General features: G+C 36.9%; 1 protein-coding gene across 4 annotated transcripts in view; it reads left to right on the top strand.

The window, feature by feature from the left end:
- The window catches only part of PCDH9 (protocadherin 9), a 704,561-nt gene that overhangs the window by 283,988 nt on the left and 394,703 nt on the right, over positions 1-25,870 (top strand). For 2 of the 4 annotated variants that reach the window (XM_063335345.1, XM_063335325.1), the window contains exon 3: positions 18,212-18,277. The exons of the other annotated variants lie outside the window; for them this stretch is intronic. In XM_063335345.1, the coding sequence (XP_063191415.1) occupies positions 18,212-18,277 (66 nt within the window). The remainder of the gene's footprint in view (positions 1-18,211; positions 18,278-25,870) is intronic. 4 annotated transcript variants of the gene reach the window in all.

Raw genomic sequence — 25,870 nt, 5'->3', positions numbered from 1 at the left:
ATCTGAAAATTTGGAAAATGTTGGCCTCTCTCTCTCTTTTTGTCTATGCGAAACTCATTTCTGAATCAAAATAAATATTTTTATGTCATAAATCCTAAAACAGTTGCTGTCAGTCTTCGTCGATTTATTAATAATTCTGCTTCCCTTCTGCATCCCCTTGCCTTCAATCTCCCCCTACCCAAAAAATCCTGTAGAGATGCAAATTATGGTATATGAACTACAAGCCTTTTGTCGGTATGGTTATGTGGTATTTTCAGTTACCATCTATCTATCCTTATGCATCCACGTCCCAGAGTTGCTAAAATAGTATTGCAAAATACTGATAGTGTTGTTAGATGTTGAGAGAGGCCATATAGACACAACAAGCATTTTTCTTGGCCCTGGAACATGACTTAAAATATGGTTATCATCTATCTATCTTACAGCAGTGACTGAAGATTCAATACCCATTTTTATGCTTTCTGAATAATCACCTTTTGAAAAAATGTAGTGATAGTAATATTATATAAATGTAATAATAATAATAGTAACATAGTAATAATAACACATGAGTCTTGATATTACCTGCTGCAGTCCCCTGCATTTTTCAGCATCCCTCCTGATGCAGTCTCAACAATACTGAGTAAAGAGGGACAGTAACTTGTAGCTATAGTGCTCCTAATGTATGCAGCTTGCCTTATTTGCCATGAGATGCACATTCCACCTGACATCAGCCATAAACTTCAGACCCCTTTTCGCAGGGCTGTTATTCAGCCAATTACTTTCCAGTCTGCATGGGGTTATTTCTTAGAACTTTATGGTTTTCTTTATTGAGTCTCTTAAGTTTTCTGTTGGTCCCATCCTTCAAGTTTATCCAGGTTCTTCTGGATTGAGTCTCTTCCATTTGTTCTGTCAAGCACTTGCCCAACATTACTGCCATCTTCAAACGTGTTGAGGGTGCGTCTGTGTCATTGTCCACTCTGTAAATTAAGTTAGTGAATAATATGAGACCACATATCAGCCACTGTGATAGTCTGCTCATTACCAGCTGTTACCGAGATGCTCAGCCTTTGGTTTCATGGCAATGCAACCAACTTTCATCCCACCTAACAATCCTTTTTTCTAGCCCATGCCTCTTCAGCTTTCATACGAAGAAAGTGTGGGATGTAATTTCTACAGGCTTACTAACATCAAGGTAGGTTATATCCAATTCTCTTTGCAGCCAAGCATTTCAACAGAGGTATCAGGTTGGTCAAGCATGACTTACTATTGGTAAACCTGTGTTGCCTATTCCTGATTACTTTCTTGTCCTGATGTGGTTGAAAAAGCATTCCAGGGAGACATATCCCATGATATTTCTACAGTCAGGGACCTAGCTGAGCCTCATATTATTATTCTCTGTGTCATTTTTCTTGCCTTGTTAAGGATGGAGTATAATGATAGCATTTTTACAGCCATCAGGCACCTCATCTAATTGCCGTGCAAGTTATAGACAGTGGACTAGAGTCACATGAGCCAGCCCTTGCAGCACTCTCAGGAGAATCCTATCAGGTCTTATGGATTTGGATACATCCAACTTGTCAATATTGTCCGTAAGCTTTTGTAAGTTTTTCTTTCAGTGTGAACAATACATCTTGCCCATTAATTATGTCACAAGTTCCCCTTCTTTTGAATTTGTTACAACTGTTTTGGTTTTTTTTCCTTGTATTTAGGCAAATTGATCTCAGCAATTCATTTTCACAATAAAATTGTTTTCTTGAATGATATTGTGGCTAATGTTCTGGATTCAAGAAAATGGTTCTGCAATAGTTTTGCATGTAAAAATAATGTAATTTGTGTGATTTCTTCGTGTGTAGGTTTTCCTTCCATTACACTACTTTTCTTTTGTCTTTCTTTCTTTCCTCCTCTCCCCATAAGGCTGTTGTCGGTTCTCACCTGGCTTGTAGCATTGAAACTTCAGTCTAGGCTGAGACCTTGAAGTTCTGCAATAATTCAAAATAATAGATCAAATGGCTTGGACTATTAGGTCATTGTTCTCAAATCATATATATTTCCTGAAAACTCAACTTTTACAGTTTCCTATTTTTTTCGTATTATTTTCTCATTTAGTCAAATGACAGGCGGTGTTGGTTAGTCTGAAGTAGTCTGCAGTGTGTACTCTTTCCCCTACCCCATTACAATTAATAATTTGCTAGGATACATATGTTACAAATTACATCTTTTGCCTCACAGATATGCAAACTTAAAGCAGCACATTTAAAAAGTACACTTTTAATTCTTAACATTTCTCAGAAAAGTATGATTTAAGAAACTTTCACATCTGAACTTTAAACCCTTTCAATGATGTTGCCCAAAGTGTAGATTACCAAGCATTACATTATCATATGTAAAATTTGATTAGCACAGTTGGTAGTTTCTGGTAAGTTGTCTCTTTACAATGGCTTTGCATATTTTTTTATGGTTTGCAATGAGGAATTTTGTAAACACTCTCAAACCTGTAGTTTTTTTGCCTCAGATTTCTGTTGAAGTAGACATCTGCATTTATAGTTGGGGGGAGGGCGCGGGGAAGACTTTTACCGTCAGGACTTTTACCATCTCATCTGTGGTAGGTGCTTGCTTCTCTTTAACTGACAGTATAGACAGACTACCGGACTCTTCTGGTTGCAAGTGGCCCACAGTATAGGTATGGCCAGAAACCAGATGAATGCCATCCATACAAATTTAATTAAATAGTCACAGGTGTTAATATCTTCTTAAATTCTCTTAGTCAATTGTTATAGTTCAATAATCCAGTGTGCACAGATCAAACTCAATGTGATGATTTTGGATGAGATGTTACTCAACTCTGGGTTGCTCTTCTTACTGCTAGCAACACATAATTGATTGATTTGCAAGGCAAGGCAGTAAGATTTTGTGTGTCTAGCATAGGTGCAATAAGCAGATTTCCAAGATGTCTGAAGAGACAGAACATAATATGAAGAGAAACTAAAACCTGAAAACGAGGTAAATTTCACGGGGTCACAAACAGAATTGATATACTGGGGACATGGGAAAGGTTAGAACCCAAAACTATTAGAAGAAATTTATTGCATAGTACTATCAATAAAAAAATCACCCTGAAAATCTCATAGTTTCATCCTTCCTTCACTTCCTCCCTGCACACCCCCCCTGAAATTTCCTTTATAGGAGCCCTTGCCAGTCATGGCAAAACTTTCATTCTGGCAAACACTTGGACATTTTCAGTGTATTTCAGTGTATTTCAGCATTGCTGGCATCTTTCCCAAAAAGTGAAAACTGGGACATTTTTATAACAAGACAAAAATAAAAGAGGAAAAAAGTGTCCTATTCACCCATTTCTCTGTGTGGAGGTTTCACATTTGTGGTTTTAATGCAATTAATCAAAGACCAAATGCATTTGTATTCTCTGAACAGTTTGGGAATACTTTCATATTTTCTCGGTGTAGCAGTGTGAAATGGTGCAGGATGCCAATGGATAATAGTTCTGGGAAAGATATCTTTCATGCTAGGACAGTTCTTATGGGTTTTGTTTTAGATGATGGATTGCAAGTTCTCAGTCATTTGCAAGCCACGGGCTTTACATGTGCTGTCTACATTATCAAATTTCTCACTCGGTTTGAAAACCGCAGCATTTTAATTGAAAGGAATGCTAGACCTTCCTGCCGTATCAATGTGGGAAGGTTGTTAGACTCTAAGAAATAACCTTCCCATTTCAGAAAAATGAACAAATTCCATACAGATGTTTTTACTTTAGTAACCAATGGGGCTGAGAGGTGAGTTGGCATACATTCAAGTGCAAAGTATCAAACGGTGAACCCTGTGCTACAAGGAAGTCTTTTCAAATTCACTGACTTGGAAGAGATTGAATATCTGAGAGTGTAGTAATGTCTAACAATGGTGTCAGTCTCCCTAAAACTGCCATAGAAAACGCTTTCTCCTTTGAGGCTGGTTTCAGCGTACGACAGAGATTACTGGATCTGTTTCAGTAAGAGAAGGGATCAGAGCAAGGGAATTGGGCATTTGTGCAGCAGAAGCTCTAAGATGAGATTGGTGCCGCTCATCAAATGGTGGAGTTTAATTTAGCTCAGATCTCACACGGTTAAACAAACCTCAGTAAGAAGTGAATGCTTTAGGACCTTGACACTGTGAAATGTCTTAAGATAAGCAGTATGTTGGATTTAAAAATAAAACAGGGACTTTATTTACATTCATACTGCCTTTTTCAGTAGTTGAAAATACTGCCTTTTCCAGCAGTTGGAAATTTTCTTTTAGAATGGCAACATATACATAGTTTACAAAAAGTTTAGGCATAACTGCTGATGTATGGGTTTTGTAGGTAATAAATTTAACTTCACAGGCTGCTGCTGATATTCTGTCTCCCCTTTTCTAATCCCTGTTCTGAGGACCTACATTTGACAAGCTATTTTCACAGCTTCTTTTGGAAAAGTCAAAAGCTTACATTAGTTGAGAGGGAAGAAGATCTGTGTGGATTTCTGTAAATGTGAAAACATTCTTTAGATGGTTTATTTTTTAGATATATTTGAGTATACATTAACATTTCTAGGGTATATTCAATGTTTGTCGTTATGGCTTTTTTGAAGACAACAGTTTAATAATTACTAGTAGGTAATAAGACTGACACTAAATTAGGGAGAATGACTAACCATGAGATTGAAATACATCTGGAAAAGTATCAGATCTTGGGTCATCATCTAAATAATCCTTCATATTGTACAACCTGAGTTTTTCGTTTAAAAAAAATAATAAAAGGAAGGTCTAAATCAATAGTTTTGACTGCTGTTTTCAGGTGCAATCTGAAGTTTTATAAGACTTACTGAAAGGTACTTACCCTGAAAGTTCAGTTGTAAGATTGTTTTGTTTCAAATTGCGCTTTCTGGAAAGAAAGGCCACAGTATGTCTCCAAGTCCAGGCACTTATCTGAAGAAGTGGTTACTGATACTGTTCAGTAAATATTCAAGGCAAACAGTTTAAACCTGCAGTGTTTCAGTTAAGTAAATTTTCTATAAGTACACTTCCAATAATTGTCAGGAGTGGACCGCTGACAGGAAAAATCGTTACCTTTTATTCCTGAAGGTTCTTTGCCATGTTTTGTTTGAATCAGGGTTAGTATTAAAGGTCTTATCCATTTTCTTCATGGAGACATATTTTCATTTTATTTTTTGTGATTTCTCTCCCATTAGTGTGAAATTAGAAGTCATCCGGTAGACCCGAAGAGCAAGCAGTTATAGTTTACTATGAGCACTTTGTTTTGGCTCTCTTTCCTTCTTTAAATGCAATATAGGTACCTTTTATGGGCTTCAGTGTGGTAGATGTCCAATGAACCTTTTCTCTAATAGCTACCAAGGGAACAACAAAGTGACTACTTTGGCAGGTGCTCCTGACCAAATCCTCTGGCTCTGTGGCTACTTTTTCTTTTAAAGAACTTGTTTTCCTAAGTTTTAAAAAGTCAAGATCCTGCTCAATGTGCCCCTTGTGGAATGATAGCCTAGCTCCCAATTCCATAAATCATCAGATCATTGTTCCAGATAGTGGAAAAAACATTGGTTTTATCTGGCTGTATAATAAAGCTAGTTCGAATGGGAATTCATGTTCATCGCATGCTCTTCCAGATCAGGAGAATACGGAATGAGATACAGCTCCTGTCATATAATATTCTAGCTTTCTCTTTGATCTCTCAGCATCAGTTTTGACCACACTACTGCCAAAAAGGCAAGTCGCGCTCTTTTCCCTGCCTCCAGCTGTCTGTTCTTGCCACCTCTTTTGTGTCAGCACTAGTGATTGTTCGGCTGTTCTGGGAAAAATAATAATTTGGGGAGGCAGGTCTAGTTTTCAGTCAGTTCAAGGAACTGACATAACTGGTGTGCTACGTGATTTAAGTACTGACATTGCAAAGGAAGTGCCCAGCAAAAGAGAAGAAAGTGAGGTCTGTCTTCCTAGTAGCAGCGCAGTCTGAGATCACATAAACCTCAATGAAAGTTTACAGGATAAAAAAGTTCCCTTAAAAAAGCTTTGGCTGGGATTTGTGGATTTTTGCTAAACTCCGGAGTTTAGCAAAAGGCAACTGCTTGTTGGTGTCTGCCCTTTTATCCTTCCCTGTTACTTGCATTTTCAATTTTAGTCATATCTGAAGATTTCTATTAGAACAAGTCAATTAGGTAGTCAGGTTTGTTTGTATTTATTAATGTATGCTGATGCAATTCTTGATTCATTTGTGTGTAGGAATTTGCAAGAGAAAACTAAGATTTTGCTTTTAGTTCTTGAAAATGCTGAAGCTCAATTCTTCTGGTGAAGTCAACAGAAGGAAGAGTGGAAATTCTTTCTACTACTCTTGATGCCTTCTGGTGGTACAGTTTGTTTTCAGAGGAGCCTGGTTGTCATGGGAGACAGTGGGAAATGTAGTGTTTTGAGATAAAGACATTCTGTACCATCTTTCTGTTTAACTCTAATAGTGAGAATATCACTGTATGGACAGAATACTAAATTAATATGTTGCTACTATTTGTATCAACTGGACTTCTTAAAATCATGGTTTGTTTGTGTTTTTTTTTTTTCTGTTACTAGATGCTTAAAGAGTAATACTGAAGAGTCCAAAATAAGTGCAGTTTGAGTCGCTTAGCAGTAGCTATTATTAAAGACAGAATTAGAAACAGACAAATCAAAATCACACCCTAAAGGCTCACAGGTGCCTGTATAGGCCAGTTCAGCTTTAGCTAATTCCTTTTTACTCATCTTTTTGCTTCTATTAGTTGTTGAAAAAATTATCCTGAATAAGTATGAAATATTGAGAAAAGTTGTGGGTTTGTACATATCAGGCTGATTTTCGGATATAATCGGAAGCTGGGAGAAAGCTTGAGGGATGCTTGCTTCTCTCTTGCTTTTCCTAGGGCCAGCATGAATTGTTTGTTGTAAATTTTGGTTTTGGGTCTATTTTTCTGAAATAAAGAACTGTTCTTCCCTGTTCTTTTTTTCCTCTATAAGAATGATCAATCCTGCACACAAGAAATTTCATGTTAATTTTAGACCTGTGAAGGAATAAATGCACTGTAGATCCAGATAACTGAGTGTTCTTGAGTTCGTACTGGAGTCATTTCACAAAAGTTGTCAAGATGGTTGGAGACAAGATACTGAGCCAGGCAGGTCCTTGACCTGAACCAGTTCCTCTGGTGGTCATCTGATCCAACAACACACCGCCTGTCACGTGGCACATTCAAATATTTATGGTTGTTTGGGTTTTGGGGTTGGTTTTTGCTTGTTTATTTTATTTTTTTATTTTTTTCCTTCTAGTTGGGGTTACTGTCTGTCAGGCAGAAACTTGATGGTTGTCTTAGTTGATGGTTGAGGGTTGTCTTAGTCATGGCACCCAGTTACATTGTACATGCCTGGACCTGAAAGCTAGGCAGTTCTGCTAATTTCTGCAATTCTGAAAAAGTCTCACTGATTCTGTTGTAATTAGGACCATACTACTTACTATAGATTATGTAATTTAATGCTGAAGCAGTAAATAAATGATGTTGGCTTGAAAACCACGCTAGGAAATTTGAACGGTGACAGGGTCTTCCTCTTTAGTGCCTAACCTCCACAGAGGATTTTAAAGTCTCGGGCAACTTAATGTGGCTGAAAATATAGTCTTTTGCTTTCAACTGTTGAAGTTTTCCTCCAGTCCCCAATCAAATGGAAGCCAGGAGTTTGATTTCTTCGTCCTACTTGTCCAATACAAATAAATAAGTAATACATGTATATAAAAGTCAGAGAACATAAAGTGACCTGCTTTATATAACACTTCGAATAAAAGTTCTGCCAGGAAAAAAGCTTTGTGATACACTTGGTGATTAGAATTTGTTTGGGGAGTAAAACAATTAGTTGAATGATCCATATAATTAATTTGAAGAACTTTGTGCAATACTACTGCAGCAAATGCTTTTTAGTAAAACTTACTAGACAAAATTCAAAAGTTAACCTATACATTTGCCTTCCCTGTCTTTAACTTCCAACATGATTTTCACAGTTTTTTCAGACTTCATAAAATTATTTTCACTTGGCACTAGACTGATAATTTGTATTTTAAGTTTAGGATTTTTAAAATTATTTTGTTTTCCTAAATTCAGAATTTAGAAAATTCTGTGTAATTAAACATAGGCCCTGTATCATAGCACCAACTGCAATCTACCTTTGCAAAATCTGACATAAGTAATTACCATGGTAAAATGGTTTCTAAATTCATTGGTGTGATAATATTTTCTTAAGATAATACCGAATTTTATGAGAATAATGAAAAAGTTATGTTGGATTTCAGAGTTAATAAAAGCTTCAAGTATGTTGCTGTGTTATCAGCTGCTATATTACATCAGAGGATTCTGTATCACATCAGGGAATATTGGATTTGCAATAGGACACTAAAAGTCAATGTAATATAAAACTTGCACAACTGATATTTTTTGAAGTTGTTAATATAATAGACTAATCGAGTGAATGATTTTTATATTTTGTCAGTAGCTTAAGAGTAATGAAGAGGCTTATCTTGGCTGCCTAAACTGAAACTGAGTCACAGAACGGTATCATCCTGGTCAGTCCTAGTTCTATATGATTGTCTTAGGCAAAGGGAGAGAAAGGAAGAGTCATATCTTGTTCCTCTGTATTTTCATGCCAGCTGCCATAGAAATGAAAGATGTAATAGATCTCTCATTTTCACAGTCTAAGCAATCTTTAGATGGTGGGGGTCTTGAAGGATTTTTTCCTCTTCTCTAGGTGAAATACCTCACTACAGGAGGCATAACTTCATGATGACCCTGAATTCAAGAATTAAAATTGTTGCTTATTTTAGCATAGTATTACTAATTGTTAAACATCATCCACTTAAAATGTAAAAATGTTAAATGAAATCAAAACAGGGCAAGCAGCAGTAACGTTTCAACTCAGCCCCAGAAGTGGAAACAGATGACTGACCCATCTACGTAAGGGCAAGAAAGCTTTATTTGAGGGTCAAGGGAAGGTTTCTGTTTAGGATGACTCACGCTTCTTTTCCTTTTTCTTGATTTCCCAAACGAGAGGTAAAATTTAAAAGTCAGAAGTGGTGAGTTTCGTTACTCAAGATTATGATTTCAGTAAAATGACTGTGAAAGTATTGATAAGTGAAAGATAGAAAATACTCTAATATAGTCACGTAACATGACATTTCCTTCAGAGAAGCTGTGTGAGTGTGCCTGTGAATGTGAATTTCTATTGATAATAGCCATAGTTAAGATTGTGTGTGCTTTCCAAAAAAAACCCAGAAACCACCACAACGATAACTACCCAACACCCCCTGCCAAAAAAACCCCAACCAAACATAAACCCATACTTCCATTATATCTTTGCTTGCAGTAACCAAACTGTAAAAAATTGTCTGAAATGTTCCATGAAAGATATCGACTGTAGGCATAAAAACTTCTGAAGAATACTGAGTTAAAATGGTTCCACTGTTTCTAAAAAAAAATGAGATTAGAGAAGAATGTGTTTTCCATCTCTATATAATTTAACCTGACAAAACAGACTTTTCTCTAACCTCGTATGCATCATATTATAGTGTTAAGGATACCTATTGGTATTCTGAATGTCTTATCAAGCTAATAGTTCCGTACAAAATGGAAAGTGAATCAAATCAGCCAAGTGTCTGACGGTATGGAAAATGTCTCCGAACAGTGATGATAAGATTCCTCTTGCCGAACTTTTCGACAGCAAAATGATAGACATTGAAGTTCTAACACCTACGTTAGGCTCCATCTCCACTAAAAGGAATGGCACTTCCAGAGGGCAGATCAGCATAATACAAGATGAAAAACTGTCTACAGACCAAGTTTCTACCTTTGCCAATAATGTAGCATTTGACTGTAGGGAGTGGGCACTCAAATTATAGTCGGTTATGCAGCAAAAATATGTGAATTTTATTTTGGTTTGGGTGGGTTTTTTTGAGCTCTGCATGTGTTATGGTTAATGGTTTCAGGAAGGTGACTAGTTTAGGACACCATCCAGGTTTTCTTGGACTTCAGAGACTTTGGATCAGACCTAAGATGTCTGCCCTACACATCTGTTAATCTACTCTGTTTTCATTCCAACAGTCTGTATTGAAATACTGTCAAAATGAGGGTTTGTGCCATTCAAAGGGTTCCCCCTTTGAAAATGAAAAACATTCATTGCACTGCCGGTCATCTTTTAAAGAAGAAATTCATTTGATGCTGTGGTACCTACAACCCCATCCCAGCCAGCAGTAAATACAGACTATTGAACATATGTTTTCCTGGCTAGCAGTCAGACTTCTTTAGCAGAGATTCTTTTATGCATACACTCCCTTTTGGAGCTAATGGAATAGTGACAACATGTTTTCTAAAGAAAACCTGTGTATGAGAAAATTGCTTAGACATGCATAATCTTTTTTCAAGAAGCTGTCAAGGATTTGTATTGACGCCTGATGGTATGTTATTAACATGCTTACAAAACTAATTTAAAGGCAGTAGAGCAGGACTGTTTATACTATTTGTGGTAATATTACCATTACTAATTACGTTATATTGTAATACTCACTGATACAAATCAAGTGCTGGCAATGTCAGGATTAGTGTGGGATGGTATAACAAGCCAAGATTTTAGACCTTTGAGTTCAGTTTGGCATTATCTTGTTGAAAAAGATTTTGTTTTTTTTTTTTTCTTTAATATGAATGGAGCATGCTTGCTATCCAAATTACTGCAAATACAACATTTCACAGAATCACAGAATCATAGAATACGTTATATATTGACTTCTGTTTTCACTTGAAGCTTGGCTTTTGTAGACTTAGAAAAAACTTAAAGAGATCGAAGACTATATTGTTTGCTTTAAAAGGTAGTCCTGTTTATGAAGGAGCATATTAGGGAAGGTGTCATTTCTTTTTTTCTTAATACAGAGATAAGGGAAGACAATGGGATCAATACAGATCAGTTAAGATATCTTAGGGTATGAATCATCCTTTGACTGATTAGGCAGGCAACTGTGTTAATTGTATTACCAAGTATGTAATGGGTTAAACCTCAGTGCAACCCCTTCCTTTCCTTCTAATATTAACATCAGTGTAAGAACTGGGATAAAATTTGTGACATTCAGACAGAAGGGAAAATAAGATTAGACTTACTAGAAACAAGGTATATGAATAATTGAATAGGAATGTCTGTAACAATGTAGGTTCTTTATGTAAATCTTGACAAAATATTTTTTTCAGTTTGTGAAAGGGAAAAGTTACTAACAGTGGGCTCAGTCAGTCATATCCTAGGCATTGTAATCAGGGTAACTTCTGAAGTTTCTTTCAAGCATTCCTTTCTTTGATATTCTGATGGTCTTCATTAGGATTACTTTATCACTATTCTTTATAGTGAGAAAAATAAACTGATCACAATAAACTTCTTATGATTTTCTTTTGACTATTGTCAGAAGTTTACACTTATTTTCTTTGAATGGCAGCCATAATTAACTGTACCCCTCCTCCTCAACCAGGAGGCTGCTGATCCCTTCATAATTTGTTTACTACATAGCAGAGAATTGCTGTGCTACCTGTGCAAATCATTACCAGAAGGTCTCAGCGTATATGTTTATTCCCAGCATGGATTTGAGCTTATAGAATTCACAGGATTGGAGTCGAAGCATTAAATTGTGCAAAAATTAGTATGTTGAATCATAGTGCCAATTTCAAAGCTGAATCACATGTACCTTTGGGATTTTAGTAAAATGTAGCTTTGCATGACTAAGAGTCTTCCCAACAGACTAGAGTCCTCCTCTGAGGTGTAAAGGATTTTCCTTTGCAACATAATATGCGGCCTCTGAGACAAAGAGAAAATGAGAGAGATATTTCATTGCTTTTAAAGAGAGATTCTATTTCACTTTTGTTTGTTTGTTTGTTTGTTTGTTTGTTTTTAGCATATTGTTACTTAGCATTTAGAAATATCTGGAGAGTATAAAAGTTTGCTCTTTTTTTCTTTTTCCCATTGCGTATAGTTTGCTAACTTAATGCTGCAGCTACTGAAACAGTCTGTCCCCGGGATGTTGCTGTGCTTTCATATAATTGACCCTTCTATAGTTTCACCACCATGAGAGGTGATATACAGACCTTTATCATCCACTTTTGTCAGAGTGTATCCACAGAATAGGTGTAGTGCAATGTAAAGCAGTGCAAAGAGCCAGTCACTGTGGTCAGGTAGTGGTTTGAATCTTTGGACTTTTTGACCTTAGAGTTACCAATAAGTAGTCTACTTGTGGTTTTTCATAGATAATTCACATATACTTTGAGCTAAATTGAAACCACCAATTTATTTCACTTAGGAGTAATCCACGCAGGCCTAAATAGCGGTCATCTGTTTCTCCAGAACCACACATTATTCTTTGTCTTATATGACCATGTCTTTCCTTTGGCCTTGGGATGAGGATGGAAGACTTCACAGATCATAATTTTAGGCAACACTGAAGAAGCAAAAACCCACAATAATTTGCTATTTGCAGGTTGATAATATAATCTTTTATGGCTGAAACAAGTTATAAACTGTCATAATGAAGAGTCGCTCCAGACCCATTTCGGCCATAAAGAATTGCACTGTACTAGCAATGCCGAGAGGTTTTTAGTTAATTATTGGATTATGTTGTCTGTACGTGTGGATTGCAGCTAGGTGTCCGTGCTCAAAATAAGGAATATCTTCTGTTGACATTATATATTCAGTACCTCACATGTGATAAAGTTTTATACCTGTCAAATGGACTCACATCAGGAGCTGAGCATTAATTAGGCAATATTAGACAATAAATAGATGAGGGCAATGAATTCACTCTAGAATATGAAAGGTGAACTTGCTGTTATGTTTGCACTGTCTCTGCAGTGTTAGTTCCTTTCTACATCTCATTTTACCAGTTACTAGTCAAGTACCAGAGATTTATTTAACTCTGGGACAAAGGCAGCGAATATAGGTCTGTGAGGCAATGGTGACTAAAAGACATGACTCTAACAGTAAAATTTTGATAGCATAGAGTGTTATGTTGAAAGTACAGAGGTTGCATGGGGGAATGCACATGCTTTGAGAACTGAAAATGAATTATGAAGTCTCTTTTTGCTTTCTTCTAATGGAGTAGAATTTCCCTGTGATCTCCAAGACATTTCTCTTACTAGATTTTCCTGTGTTCTCTATTCACTGCTAACACCAGTACAGGTAGATTCTGGAGCAAGTTTTTCTTTTGTTGGTTGGGGTTTTTTTTTGTTTTGTTTCATTTTGTTTTTTTTAAAGCAGTGAAAAATGTACTTGGTTTCTTTATCTAACAAAATGTTCATTTGTCTTTCTAAAAAAACATACTTAACTGCTCACACAGGAAAATAATTGCATGTTTTGTGAACTTTTCAGTTCTAACTCTGACTTTATATTCTTACTTCATTCTTTTTGATAAATTACAATTTGCTTTTTAAGGTTTTACTTCATTCTTTAGGAAGTGATTGCGCCTACGTTGGGTTTTTTGGTTTTTTTTTGAAAACAAGCAAAATTGCTGTAACTGATGTAGTTGTTGCTTTTACTTTCTGTTGTTTTTCTCTTCCATGATGAGCAACCATCACTAGTAGGTATTATTTATTTAATATTTTTCTGTGTGTTTTCATGCCTTATAAATTACAGCATTAAAAAATAAAGGCAAGCTGCAGGCAAAAGAATGCTGGAGTCAATTTAAACCATGCCACCTGGCAATGAAGAGAACTCAGTGCGTTGGCAAGGACTTATCTGGTGCCAATTGAATGTTCATTGTGGAGGCATTTTGTGTGTGTATGTGTATTAATGTGTCAAAGTGCAAATCAGTCCATCATCCTTATTTCTTCTTTCTGTCATCTGCTGGATCTTTTATTTCTTCACTGTAATTAAAAGATCGGTAGTTCATTATGCTTGAATTCTTCATAAATGAAGGCAGCGTTACAGAATCTTCACAGAAAGGTATAATCCTGTGGAAGAACCCATGCAGAACTGTGTCATTTCCAGACTGTATGCTGGTGCAGTGCAGCCTTTCACGGGCTCTCTAAATGAGCAATTAAATGCTGTGCTGTCCTATCAGTTCTCTAGTGTGTATATATATATATATATGCTACTGTGCTGTTGAAGTGTAAAAATGAACAAAGGAAATTATCCTTGCTAAGGCCTATTAATGATCAGCCATAAACAAGTCTCGTAGTTTTTCTTAGGACATTGTTAGTACTACCTGATTTGACAGGTTACCATGTATTTTATTTTTATTTCTGTGCAAGAGCCTCCTATACTATTTTAGTGGGAGACAACTGCGGATTATGGTGGGGTAATGATGCCACTGTATTACAGCCAAAAAGACAGTAAATTCTTTTGAATACAGAAATTTCTTGCTAAGTTTTGTTGTGTTGTTGGCTTTTTTTAAAACTGTATAAGAATTGTAATTTTTCCTGAAATGAGTGACCAACAGTCTGCAAATCAAAGTGACTTATTGAGGCATACAAATAAGGATTGTATTTTATTTCTTTTAGGCACTGAAATGTCAGACAGATATTGCAGGTTGTGTGAGGGTAGGTGGAAGAAATGGGCATCAAACCTCAGTCCCTTAACTGTATTTGTTGGGGGTGAGAGACAAGGCTGATCAGCATCCCTTAAGTTATTGTCCATTAGTTTCAGGGAGGTTTGCCTCATCAGAAAGTTTGTGTACATGTATTTCAGTTATGTGATTCAGACAGCCTAACATCCACAGGCACTGTGTGACAACATCTGTACGAACTGTTTGAAGAGGCCAAAGTCAAATATTCGGTGCCCAGGTAAACAATGTTCTTCAGAAGCGGGGTTTTACTGGTGAAATTGAGCTAAACTTTTGAGGATAACAAATTACAGCAGGCTTTCTTCTTCAGGCAAGGTTATGATTTCTGGTGTCTGGTTTTTTTTTAATACATGATCCCAGTGGAAAAGGAGAGGAAAAAAAACCTAAGAAGTTTGATTAATGGAAGAAGCTCAGAAAGAGCTAAGTTTGAGGACTGATCTCAGAGCTCTTAGGCTGGAAAAAACGTCCCATTAATTTTAGTGGGAGTTTTGACTGCACAAGGACTTTCAAGATCAAGTGCTTTCTTGTTCATTAAAGGATAGAAGGTAATTAGAAATAAAGCACAGAAAAGATTTTATATAGTATTGCTTTTGTCAGCTGAAAAAATCCATATTATTGTAGGAGTTTTAGGCTAATCTCCTCTCTCCCTTTCTTGCATAAAATGATGACACAGTAGGTTGTTTTCATTACTCTTAGAGGTCTGTGGTTCTATCTGTTCATTTTATTGGGAAAAAGCAATTGGCAAGTTTTTTCTATGTTATCTTCCTTGCTGTTGGATTGCAATCTCATCTATGATGCTGACTTTGTCATTTCCCTCCTCCATCCAAACTGTTTAGCTCAAGATATTCCCCCAACATTTTTGTTTGTAAATGTTGGATGATAAATGAAACAAAAAGCCAGTATGCATTTTGGTTGAAGGATTTTGCCGATGTCAGCTCATGAAATAGAGGAACAATTGGAAAACAAAAAGATAAAACTGCACTAAGTTTTACAGAAACAAATCTTGCATGCTCTGTGGTACCTGAAATTACGTTGACTTTCAAACACCTTTTAGGGAAGAAGCTATATATACTTAAGACCTCTTGAATCCAGCCCTGAATATTGAATTTGTGTCAGCCATGAGCCATTTCAGAAATCATAAATGTAGGTCATCAACTGATGGGAGTACTTTCTACCCTGACCTCAGGGACAAGGGACTTATCTCCTGATAGAACTTCAAACCATTCTTTGTAATACTTAAAATAATGTTTCATGTTACTCGTTCTTTACGGCTACTTTTTTTTTTCTGCCTCCCACCCCGCCAAAAACTTTTTTCCCTCAGCCTCTAGGTGTAATTTATTTGAGTGAAGAGTATGGTCTCTTCAAGTTTAATTCCAGTTGGAATTGCCATTGGTTATAAGACTGAGAGCAGGAGCCACTTTCTTTACAACTTTCTACCATGTGCTGGTGGGCACAGGGAAACTGTAGAAGGATGGGAAGCCAGAGGAGCTGTTGCAAAGCTGTTGCTTCCCTGGTTCTCTTTGCTGTCTCTGCAATACAAAATGATCTTAACCATTCCCAAAAGCAAGGGAAAGTGAGAAAGACATATTTCACTTCTGATGTAGCAGTACTCTGCTTTCTGAGAAAGTAGCTATGTTGAAAAAAGGCATCATATTTAATGATGCCATGAATTTGTCTTTTCAATCTGCAATTGTTATATGAATGAGACTTTATTCCTACTCATTCCTGTTTTATTTTGATGGTCTCCCTTAGCTTTCAACTAGCAAAGGAGATGGGGGAAACATTCATTATTTGTTGTTATTGAAATTACTCTTGTGATTCCTTTCCAATTATTTTCAGGAAACAATACTTATTATTTCTGCAAAGGTGACTTATTGCTGTAAAGGTGACTTTCTAACAAGTAAGAAGGCATTTGGTAACATGGAGTCTGCCTTCAAAAACTCGTCACTTTATCAAAGTGTATAAAACTGTGCAATATACATTCTAAAAAGAGAGCTTGATCCACAGGGACTCCTCCTTTGCTTTTTTACCAGTTTAATTCTATTGCCTTTGGGTGAATTGCTCTTCATTTGTACTCATGTAAATGAGGAAAACAATCATATGTAAAATATCAGAGGAGATACAGGCAGACTTTAAAATGAGGCATTCTCAGTGGCTTTTACCTTTCTGTTAAGCTATACTTATTAGTCTCCATGGATTATGTAAGTGCCTTTTCATTCAGAGTATAAGACCAAATAACAATTCTGTTTGTGTAAAGTATTTTGGTTTGGTTGTTGTTTTGGTTTTGTTTTTTTTTTTTCAAATGAAATTTTAGACGACAAGGAAGGGACTTCCCGAAGTTAGTTGGAAACGTGACTTCAGACATCAGAGGAGAATATTTTTGGTAGACAAAATACTTAAGATGACTTTCTGCTTTCAAGGGGATTTCTTTAGAAAGCTTTCAGAACTGTGATATAATTCTCCAAGAACACAGAACTTGTGTGAGATATCTGAGGTACCTATCGGGAGTACTTTGGAAGAGACGTGTGTTTTCCATTGCGAGTAAAAGTAATATTTGATGTAAAGTTTTCTGAGGATTTTGCTCACTATAAAATGGTAAAGGAGGGGATAAACCATTCTGTACAGAATACCAATGTCCTTTCTGAATATGGCGCACAGAATGCTTCTTTGCGACTTCGGCTTATTACTCTACAGAGAATGGATTTGAAATTGTCCAACTTTCCACAAACATTACTCTTAATGTAATGTTCTCTCTCTGGGAAGCTTTCTTTTCTCAAATAAAATAGAACAGTACAAAGGCCTGGTGCTCGGTTGATACCCGAGTTTCTGACTGTCCTTCCAAATGCATGCTCTGTCTTAGATTGTTCAGAATTATTGTGGTACTATTCTGCTGTGGGGTTGGAGAACAAATTCAGTTCCTCTAGGAACGGGCAGTTTTGAAGGTTCTGCAAACTTGGTAACCTACTGAACTTTCCCTCGACACAGTCACGTACGCACAGAGTCCTTATGATTCAAGCCCTAGGAGACATGATATTTTGGGGGTGTGTGAGTATTATGCTCAGGAGGGAACCTGAAGTACATAGCGCTATTTATATTCAGCAGTTAGTAACAGAGCATGAACATCCATTAATGCTCCCACATTAAACACAGCTTTAATTGCAGTTTTAAAGATTTGCTGGTTTTGCTTTTTAGAGTCTCAGGGTTGATTAATAATATCTTAATAAAAAGCTTAATAGTGCATTAAATGAAAAAAAAAAAGTTTCTTCTTACTATGAGACAGCAATTTCAGTTGGTAGTTCACTAAACAGAACAATAAAAACCCATCTGAAAGCCTGTTGCCTGGCTGCGGCAAAGTGTTATACAATCAGCCTTCAGAAACCAAACTGATGTTTGAGGTAGCATTTTAAATGTTACCACGCATATGTTTAGTAACACTAAGTTATGGCCTCTGAAGTTTGTGAACCCTCATAAAAAATTATTTATCTATCTTCAACGGAAATTTGCTTACATTTTGCTTTCTATATTACCAATACTGGGCCACTGGGGAGGTGGGTTATCTGAAGATCTGTAGTAAGAGTGACACGTCTTTTTTATTTAAATATTATTGCTTTTTAGGCACTGAATTTTGGAGATATGCCGAAGTACTTGTGGGAGATTTGGGTACCTGACAAACCATGGGTGGTAAGATATGAGATCCACTGAAATAAATAAAATAAACATATAATTTTATGATAGGTATTTTGGGTCCTGCTGTCGCTGAATTCAATGGGCAAAACTCCTGCAGGGCTTGTAAGAAGTGCGTTACTGCAAATTTATGCAAGCGTGTTTCCATTCTTTTCAATTTTGTCACACTGGTGTGAAGTTGAAGTAATGCCTGTAGTGAACTAGAACTGCGGAGTAGCGTCTGACAGGGGGAAAAGAGAATTGCTCAGCTGAAGGTTATAATAAGGCCTTTTCTCTTATCTTTACTCAGACAAGCGAGCAGTTAGCTATTGCCCATCAGAGCAATTCATGTGCACAGCTGGGCCTACTGAATAGTACCTTTCTCCAGGCATCCTCTTGTTAGTCTTGTTTCGCACTTGCTCTGGACTCCAACCCAGTAAGCCAAGGAAAATAACAATCTCCTTTTGAGCACCATGTGGGCTTCTCAGAAAATGAGTCTGGCAGATGCTGTCTGTCCTCCACTTTCAGGGGCAGTAATCAGAGAAGAACCAGGGTTCACTGCTTTGATTCCTAAAGTTCTGCAGTAAGGAGGAGCCGTGGTCTATTTAGATGCGCAGTTCCTTTCCTGTGCAGAACTCCAGTCTAGTCTTTTGCTTTCCATGCTGGGTTTTTTTGTGTGAAATAAGGGACTGTAGTATCTGTCCACTATCTGTGTTTTTCAAAGAGAGTCTCTCTGAAATTAATACCAAAAAAATCCTTGTGGAAGTTCAGAACTTCCAATTGTTTTAAAGGTTAAAGTAATGAATGCAATTTAAATGTAGTTGCACCTTATGATACATTTAATTACATTTGTTCAACTATTCAAATGACAAGATTGCAGTAAAAAGTTGTTTTCTTTATAATATAGGCCTCTTTCCCCAAAACTAAGCACTCTGCTGCACTTGCTTTAAGCTACATCAGAAGAAGAAAATTTCCTGGACTGGAGTCTCCAGTATCAGACGTTAAATTTAAAACCGTACTTTCTAACTACCTACTGGGTATTTGACTTTTTAGCCTTAATAGTAGGCTATTTTAGCCTCAGTATAGGAATTTCAGAGATAATGGGCACAAACTGGAACATAGGAAGTTCCACCTAAACATGAGGAGGAACTTCTTTACCCTGAGGGTGGCAGAGCACTGGAACAGGCTGCCCAGAGAGGTGGTGGAGTCTCCAACTCTGGAGACATTCCAAACCCACCTGGACGTGTTCCTGTGTAACCTGCTCTAGGTGACCCTGCTCTGGCAGGGGGGTTGGACTAGATGATCTCCAGAGGTCCCTTCCAACCCTATGATTCTATGATTCTATGATTCTATAAGGGAATTGCTTTCATTTTTTAGTGTAAAATATTCTGAATAAACTTCATTGAATCTCTATTAGTGTACTATAAAATTGCTATAGATACACAAATCTAGATATCTATCTTATCTATCTCCTCTTTAATGACAGAGAATGGTGTGTTTATACATTAATTCAGTAACACAAGACTTTTGAAGGAAATTTTGAATGAAAAAAAGCCATCATACACAGTTCGGGCCAGTAATTTAAAGCAAACACAATAATAAGCGGGATTCACGGTTGGACTGGATGATCTTTGTAGGTCCCTTCGAACTGAAATATCCTATTCTATTCTGTTCGGTTCTGTTCAGCTCCAGATACTAGGAATTTGGGTGCCTATAAGATATATATAAATTCCTATTAAGGCAGTGGAGAATAGTTAGACCACACTGATGTGGATTTTACCATATGAGAGTAAATATGCGCTTAGCTCAGTTTTGGGATGTATTTTTTTGTTTAAGTACTAGAGTGCAATGTTTTAGCAAAAGATGTCACTTCTAATGTTTTATTTCATTAGATATTAATTACGAAGTGAAGAACCCTGATGTACTGTTTTATTTAAATCTCTAAGAACAATATATATGCAATGCTTCATGGTCGACTCCACTTGTTTGAGGGAAAGTATGTTATTTCGTACATTACTTTATAAAAGCTGCTCTTTCAAGAGTTACAAGTGTTAGGGAGATCTTTTTCACGGAAGTTGGATGTTAATTACTAGACAGTAAGTTCTAAAGTAACAAAACAGGAAGAAAATTATAAGCTTTTAAGCTAATTTATGGAAGATTTTATGGTACTATCACAGCCTTTGCCAAAGAATTGTTGCTCTTTGTCAGACAAATTTTTTCAGCTAGGTTCAGTACTTCAAGAGAGTTAAACTAACAAGTAAACTATTTCTCATGCTTGGTCTAGGTTTTAAAAAAAGTGAAAATTTCTCTTTTCTCTACCAGCTGATATTGGGCATGGAAAACTTTGGGCTTTTTCTTTTTTTTTTTTTTTAGCTGACAGCAGCAGCCTGGCTAATCAGTTTAATTAAAGCTTCTTTTTCATCCATATGAATGTTAGGCTTTGAAAAAATTCTCCAACCCTTTACTTACGGAAAGCATCTTAAGTATTTAAATTTATTTTTGTCATTTTAATAGTGATAGATCTTCACAGTCTGAGCAATAACTAAGTGATGTTGATGGTCTGTAGAGTGAATGAGGACTGCTCACTTTGCAATGCATTATGTATTGTATTCTTGCTTTTTAAAAAACAGCTGAATTACCTGTGAGTACTTTGCTCATCTAAATAGCAATACACAGTCCCTTTCTAAAGGATTCTTGGCAAAGCAAATCTCCATTAACATTGTATCTAATAGAATCTAAAAAACTCTCTTAAAAAAGTTTCAGACCTAATGGATTTTCTATTTCTTGAAGTTAAATTTTAGTCATTGCCTTTAAAGTTGGTGGTAGCTGGACCTGAAGTTTATATGCAGAAGTTCCTAAGTAAGTGTCTGGTGTACCTGATTAAGCAGCACGATTTTGTGGGGGAACTCGGCTGAGGCGGGATGGATGCAGGAATGGAAACACATCACTCGGTGATGAATAACCTAAAATGTATTTAGCATGTGGGAGAGATGGTAGTGCGTGGATAGTAATTTGTCTTTTAAGAAACCTATTCTGCACCACGCACACACACAGACACCAGTGAAAGCTGCATTTCCTCCATCCCAGTTCAGACCAGCACGCAGAGGTACAGGACGTTCACTCCAACTGTGCAACATGTCCGGGTCCTGGTTCTCAGTGGAACTCCGGTGTGCACGGTTCAGGCTCAGCCTTCTAGGTCATGCTGGATGCCCATGGATGTGTCCACTCAGGAGGTATTATTGTCTCAACTGTTTATTGCTTTATAAATCATCTTGTTGGCATAAACCACTATAAGCCAAGCTAGTGAGCCATGTGGCCTCACTACTCACATAGCCTCAGGCCAATCTCCTTGATATCATCCATATGTAAGGCCAACTAGCAGTTGTCACTGAGGTTTCCATCATGCTGGTCTCCCAAACCAAATGTGTTACAGAAGCGTGAAGTCAGCAACAGTTATGTGATGGAGTTCAGCTAATGTAGCTTTGTTTTCCATCTCATACCACGTTAATTTTATTATTTGCAGATGGGCAGATGTAGTCATGGTCCCGTTTATCTGAGCGATGCTTTTGGGTAGACTCTATATCTTGTGACATGTGATAAAAATGATCCCTTCTAGGAATATTGGCATTGATAACATTAACATCTGTTCCTTTGGGGTGGAAACACCCCCTCCCACCCAACACATGAACACACAAATCTGGCAGTTTGCGTGTATAAGAGGGATAAAACCCACATGGAATAATCAAAACCAGGAGGCAGATCTGTGAAGGATATATTGAGAGCATGAAGCTTATGACTGAGCTTGTCCTAAGGTAACAGAATCTTTCTTTGGGGGAGGAAAGAGACACAGAGCTGTAGGAAATGGACTGAGGTTAAAGGAAAGAATCTGAGACTATTCAAATATCTCATTTGATATGTTCAATAATATGTTCAATACAAATGACTTGATTTCCAAACAGGAGATCATGCAGGGCTATTTTTTTTTTTTCTGTAGAAAGGGAAAAAAAAAATGTAGCTTTTTCTCTGCTGTTCAAGCTACATTATAATAATTGCTTGAGTCAGAATTCAGAGAGGAGGAATGCTCTGTACGTTTTATTTTTTGGAATCTGCATATGCAGATATTGTTATTAACCCTGGCAGAATTTTTCACAATTTTTGTTTTGTTCTGATCATAACCCTCTGTGCCTATTAGCTGGTAAAAGAAGTGTCTTAACTTGGATGTAATTCAGGGATGTTAGACAAACACCAATCTTTGTAATTAGATTTTACATTGTTTTCAAAAATAAGCTGTTTTTTAGTTTAGAACTGTCACTAAAATTACTTGTGAAACAGCTCTTTCAAATTAATCAAAATAGATGCTGGTCAATGCGGTACTACTCTTCTGTCTCAAATGTGGTTGCAGTGAAACTGAGCAACTTCAGGTTTATATAAAAATAAATGTTTACATATATATCTTGACTTCATTTTTCTCCCTAATTAGTAGCATGCGATGTACCATTCTGATTTTTGATTCACCCCCTTGGTGCCTGCACCTCCCCTTAGGGATCCCAGCTGTTTTCCTCTCCTGCTGTAATTGAAATCAAACTTGTTCCAGCCTGTAATTGATAGTGAATCTAACCATCTAATGTTTTCTATGAGCCAGATGCACAGCAGAAGCACATGAAGCAGCATATGGAAAACCAAGTGCCCTACTGGGGTGTAGATAGATCCATTCTTGTTTTGTTATACACTATCCCAATTCTTTCATCAACTAGTTCACCTACATTTTAGTGAGTTAAGAGTAAAAAAATCTGGAATATATGTGATGTATTAATTGAAATGGTGAGGCCGAGTCTCTCTGTCCTCATGAAGAACTGTGCCTCCAGACTGCTCTTACATATTGTCTTTGCCTGCTCTTTTCTCTTGCAATGTTAAGGAAAAGTATTCTAGTGTCTGTCTGAGTGTTGTTATGACAGGTCTAATGGCTCATATGGGAATGTAAATCTAGATGTTCTCTCTCACCCTTGTTTTGGCAACTAGTGCGAATCATTATCTTGTATAAAGAGTGCATCTTTTTGTCTCTGGTTGAAGACATTTGCTAGGAATCTGCCATTGGAAGCAGAATGCTGCTGTCTGTTAGTACTTCAATACATTCCTGGTTTTCTTTCTCTCAAACTAAAAATGCTTCCATTCTTAGTGAATAAAACAATAAGATATTCCTATATCATATATGTCTGTTTGCCTCTCTGTGTATAGTATGTAAGAGAAAAGAGCGTCAGTCATGAATTTTTATATTTAAGTAATGTTTTAATATTTTAAAATATGTGGGGTTTTGGTGGTTTTTGTCTCTCTGTTGGGGATCTACTCTAGTTCCTACACTGGGTTATTTAGTTTTAATAGTGTTCTTCTACCTCGGGCTTCTCCTCATGATACAATATACAGTAATTAAATATAGAACTAAAGAGAAGTTGTAGGTTAATAATAACTTTGTTGGCCGCTAGATTTCTTGAGATATTTTTGAGGCATATTTTCTTAGCAGAAATAATGTAGTAGTCTCCTGTGTGGATTTCCTCATATCTGGTTTTGAAAGGAACCTCATGTGTTCCTTCCAGTGCTACTGATAACGAGGCGTTATCAGCACATCTGAGTCAGGCAGACTATGGCTTTGAGCGATTGCATCTGTAACTAAGACTGAAGACCTAGCTTAAGTCAAAAATTGCACTTATTCTCTGCTGTTCCTGACTCTAAGTATGGTTGCCCTGTGTAAAGTTCAGCAGGATTTCTCCTGGGGTAGCAAAGTTCCTTTAGGTATACCTAAATAAATATTAGCTTTCTGGTGAATACTTGTAAAGAGATTTGGAGGAAAGCTAGTTATTCTGTAACTCCTCAGATTACACCTGGTTTCTCAGGGACCTGAGGAAAAATAGAGGTGAAATTAACTTCTTCACAATCGCAGTGGGGATTATTCTTATTAAATATTTATCCATCATGGAGGAGGAAGAGTCGAGTAATCAAACAGTTGGTGTTAATTTAAATGTCATAAGCACAATTAGAAAAAGCTTCCTTACAATCAGATTTTATTGTGATTTCCCAGTCTGTGTTCTGAAAATATCCTTCACTCGAGGATTTCCACTCTGGTGGAAGGGAGTACAATATGGGTTTGACTCAAGTTTCCTGAGCTTTTTCCTCTTTCTTAAAATTTCATCAACTTTGTGACTCAGTGATTACTTTATAAGATATACTAGGTTAATTTGGGGCAGTCAGTTGTTTTCTGCAAATAGATTTGCCTCCAACTTAATCACTCTCTACCCTGAAAGAATGATCTGAAGTCACTAGCTGTACTTTCTGTGCGACCTTAATTAAACGAACACAAGTGACAGCACAGGGAGAAGTTGGTGTGGTTTTTTTGATTGGTTGTGGTGGTTGTTGAGGTTTTTTTAACATCTTGTTTGTTTGTTTTTGTGAAGGTGAAGCTTATGTACAAAGTTGTGCGGTTTTCTGATGTTATTACAACTCATTTCATACTGTCTCTGCCAGATTATTTATCTGATACTATTTCTAATAGCATCATCAGAACACTTTAAGTAGTTTAAAATCATTCTAATATTAAAATGTGTAATGTTTAAACAGATTAGCTTTGATGTATGATTAGCTTTTCTGTGTATTACACAGAAAAAAATGATTTATTATCCATTGAAATATTATATAAAAATAAAAAATAATGACTATATTAAGGCTAGGCATGTGATTATTCTTAATAGTATTGCTATATGCATGAAGTACTGTTCTATTATCAGGAGTAATCTAAGTTGGATGGGACCTTCAGAGGTCATTTGATACAATGTCCTACGCAAAGAGGGCTAATTTAGATCAGGCTGTTCAGGGCTCTGCCCAATCAAGTTTGGAATATCTCCAGTGCCGTCTCCAAGGCTTGCCATGGCCTCACTGGGCAGCCTGTTCCAGGGTTTTATCATCCTTGTGATAATTTTTTCCTACGTATGAAATTAGAACTTTCCTTTTTGCAACTTGTCTCTGTTGCTTCTCATCCTATCACTGTGCAAAAACAGTTGAGCTCCATATTCTCCAGATGCTCTCAATAAGTGGCTAAAACTGCAATAACTTTCGCATCTTGAGGATGAGCACATACAGCTCAGAGGCCTTCTTTATACTCTCCAGCCTCCTGAACAACTTGGTGACCCTTTGCTGGGCTTACTCCAGTGTTTTTCCTATACTTGAGAGCTCAAAACTGGACACATCATTCCACATGCAGCCTCATACATGCTGAATAGAAAGGAAGAATTGCTTCCCTGAGCTTTCCAGCTACATTTTTACTGATGAAGTTTGTCCTTTGTTTAAGGACACATTGCTATCTCATGTTGAAGTGGTTGTCCACCAGGACCAACAGGTCTTTTGCTGCAAAGCTTTTCTCTATCGAATTGTCCCCCAGTCTGTGTTGCTGTATGAGGTTATTCCCTCCTGGGGCAGGACTCCGTGTTTGCCATTGCTGCACTTCTTGAGGTTGCCCATTTATCCAGCCTGTCAAGCTCCCTCTGAATAGGAACCTGGCCTTCCAGCATACAGAGTGCTTGCCCAGCTTTGTGTCATCTGTGCACTTGCAGAGGATGTACTCTG

This window comes from Chroicocephalus ridibundus, chromosome 1, assembly GCF_963924245.1.
Source record: "Chroicocephalus ridibundus chromosome 1, bChrRid1.1, whole genome shotgun sequence".
In the NCBI taxonomy this organism is placed as follows: Eukaryota; Metazoa; Chordata; class Aves; order Charadriiformes; family Laridae; genus Chroicocephalus; species Chroicocephalus ridibundus.
This window is presented reverse-complemented; position numbering and strand designations above follow the sequence as displayed.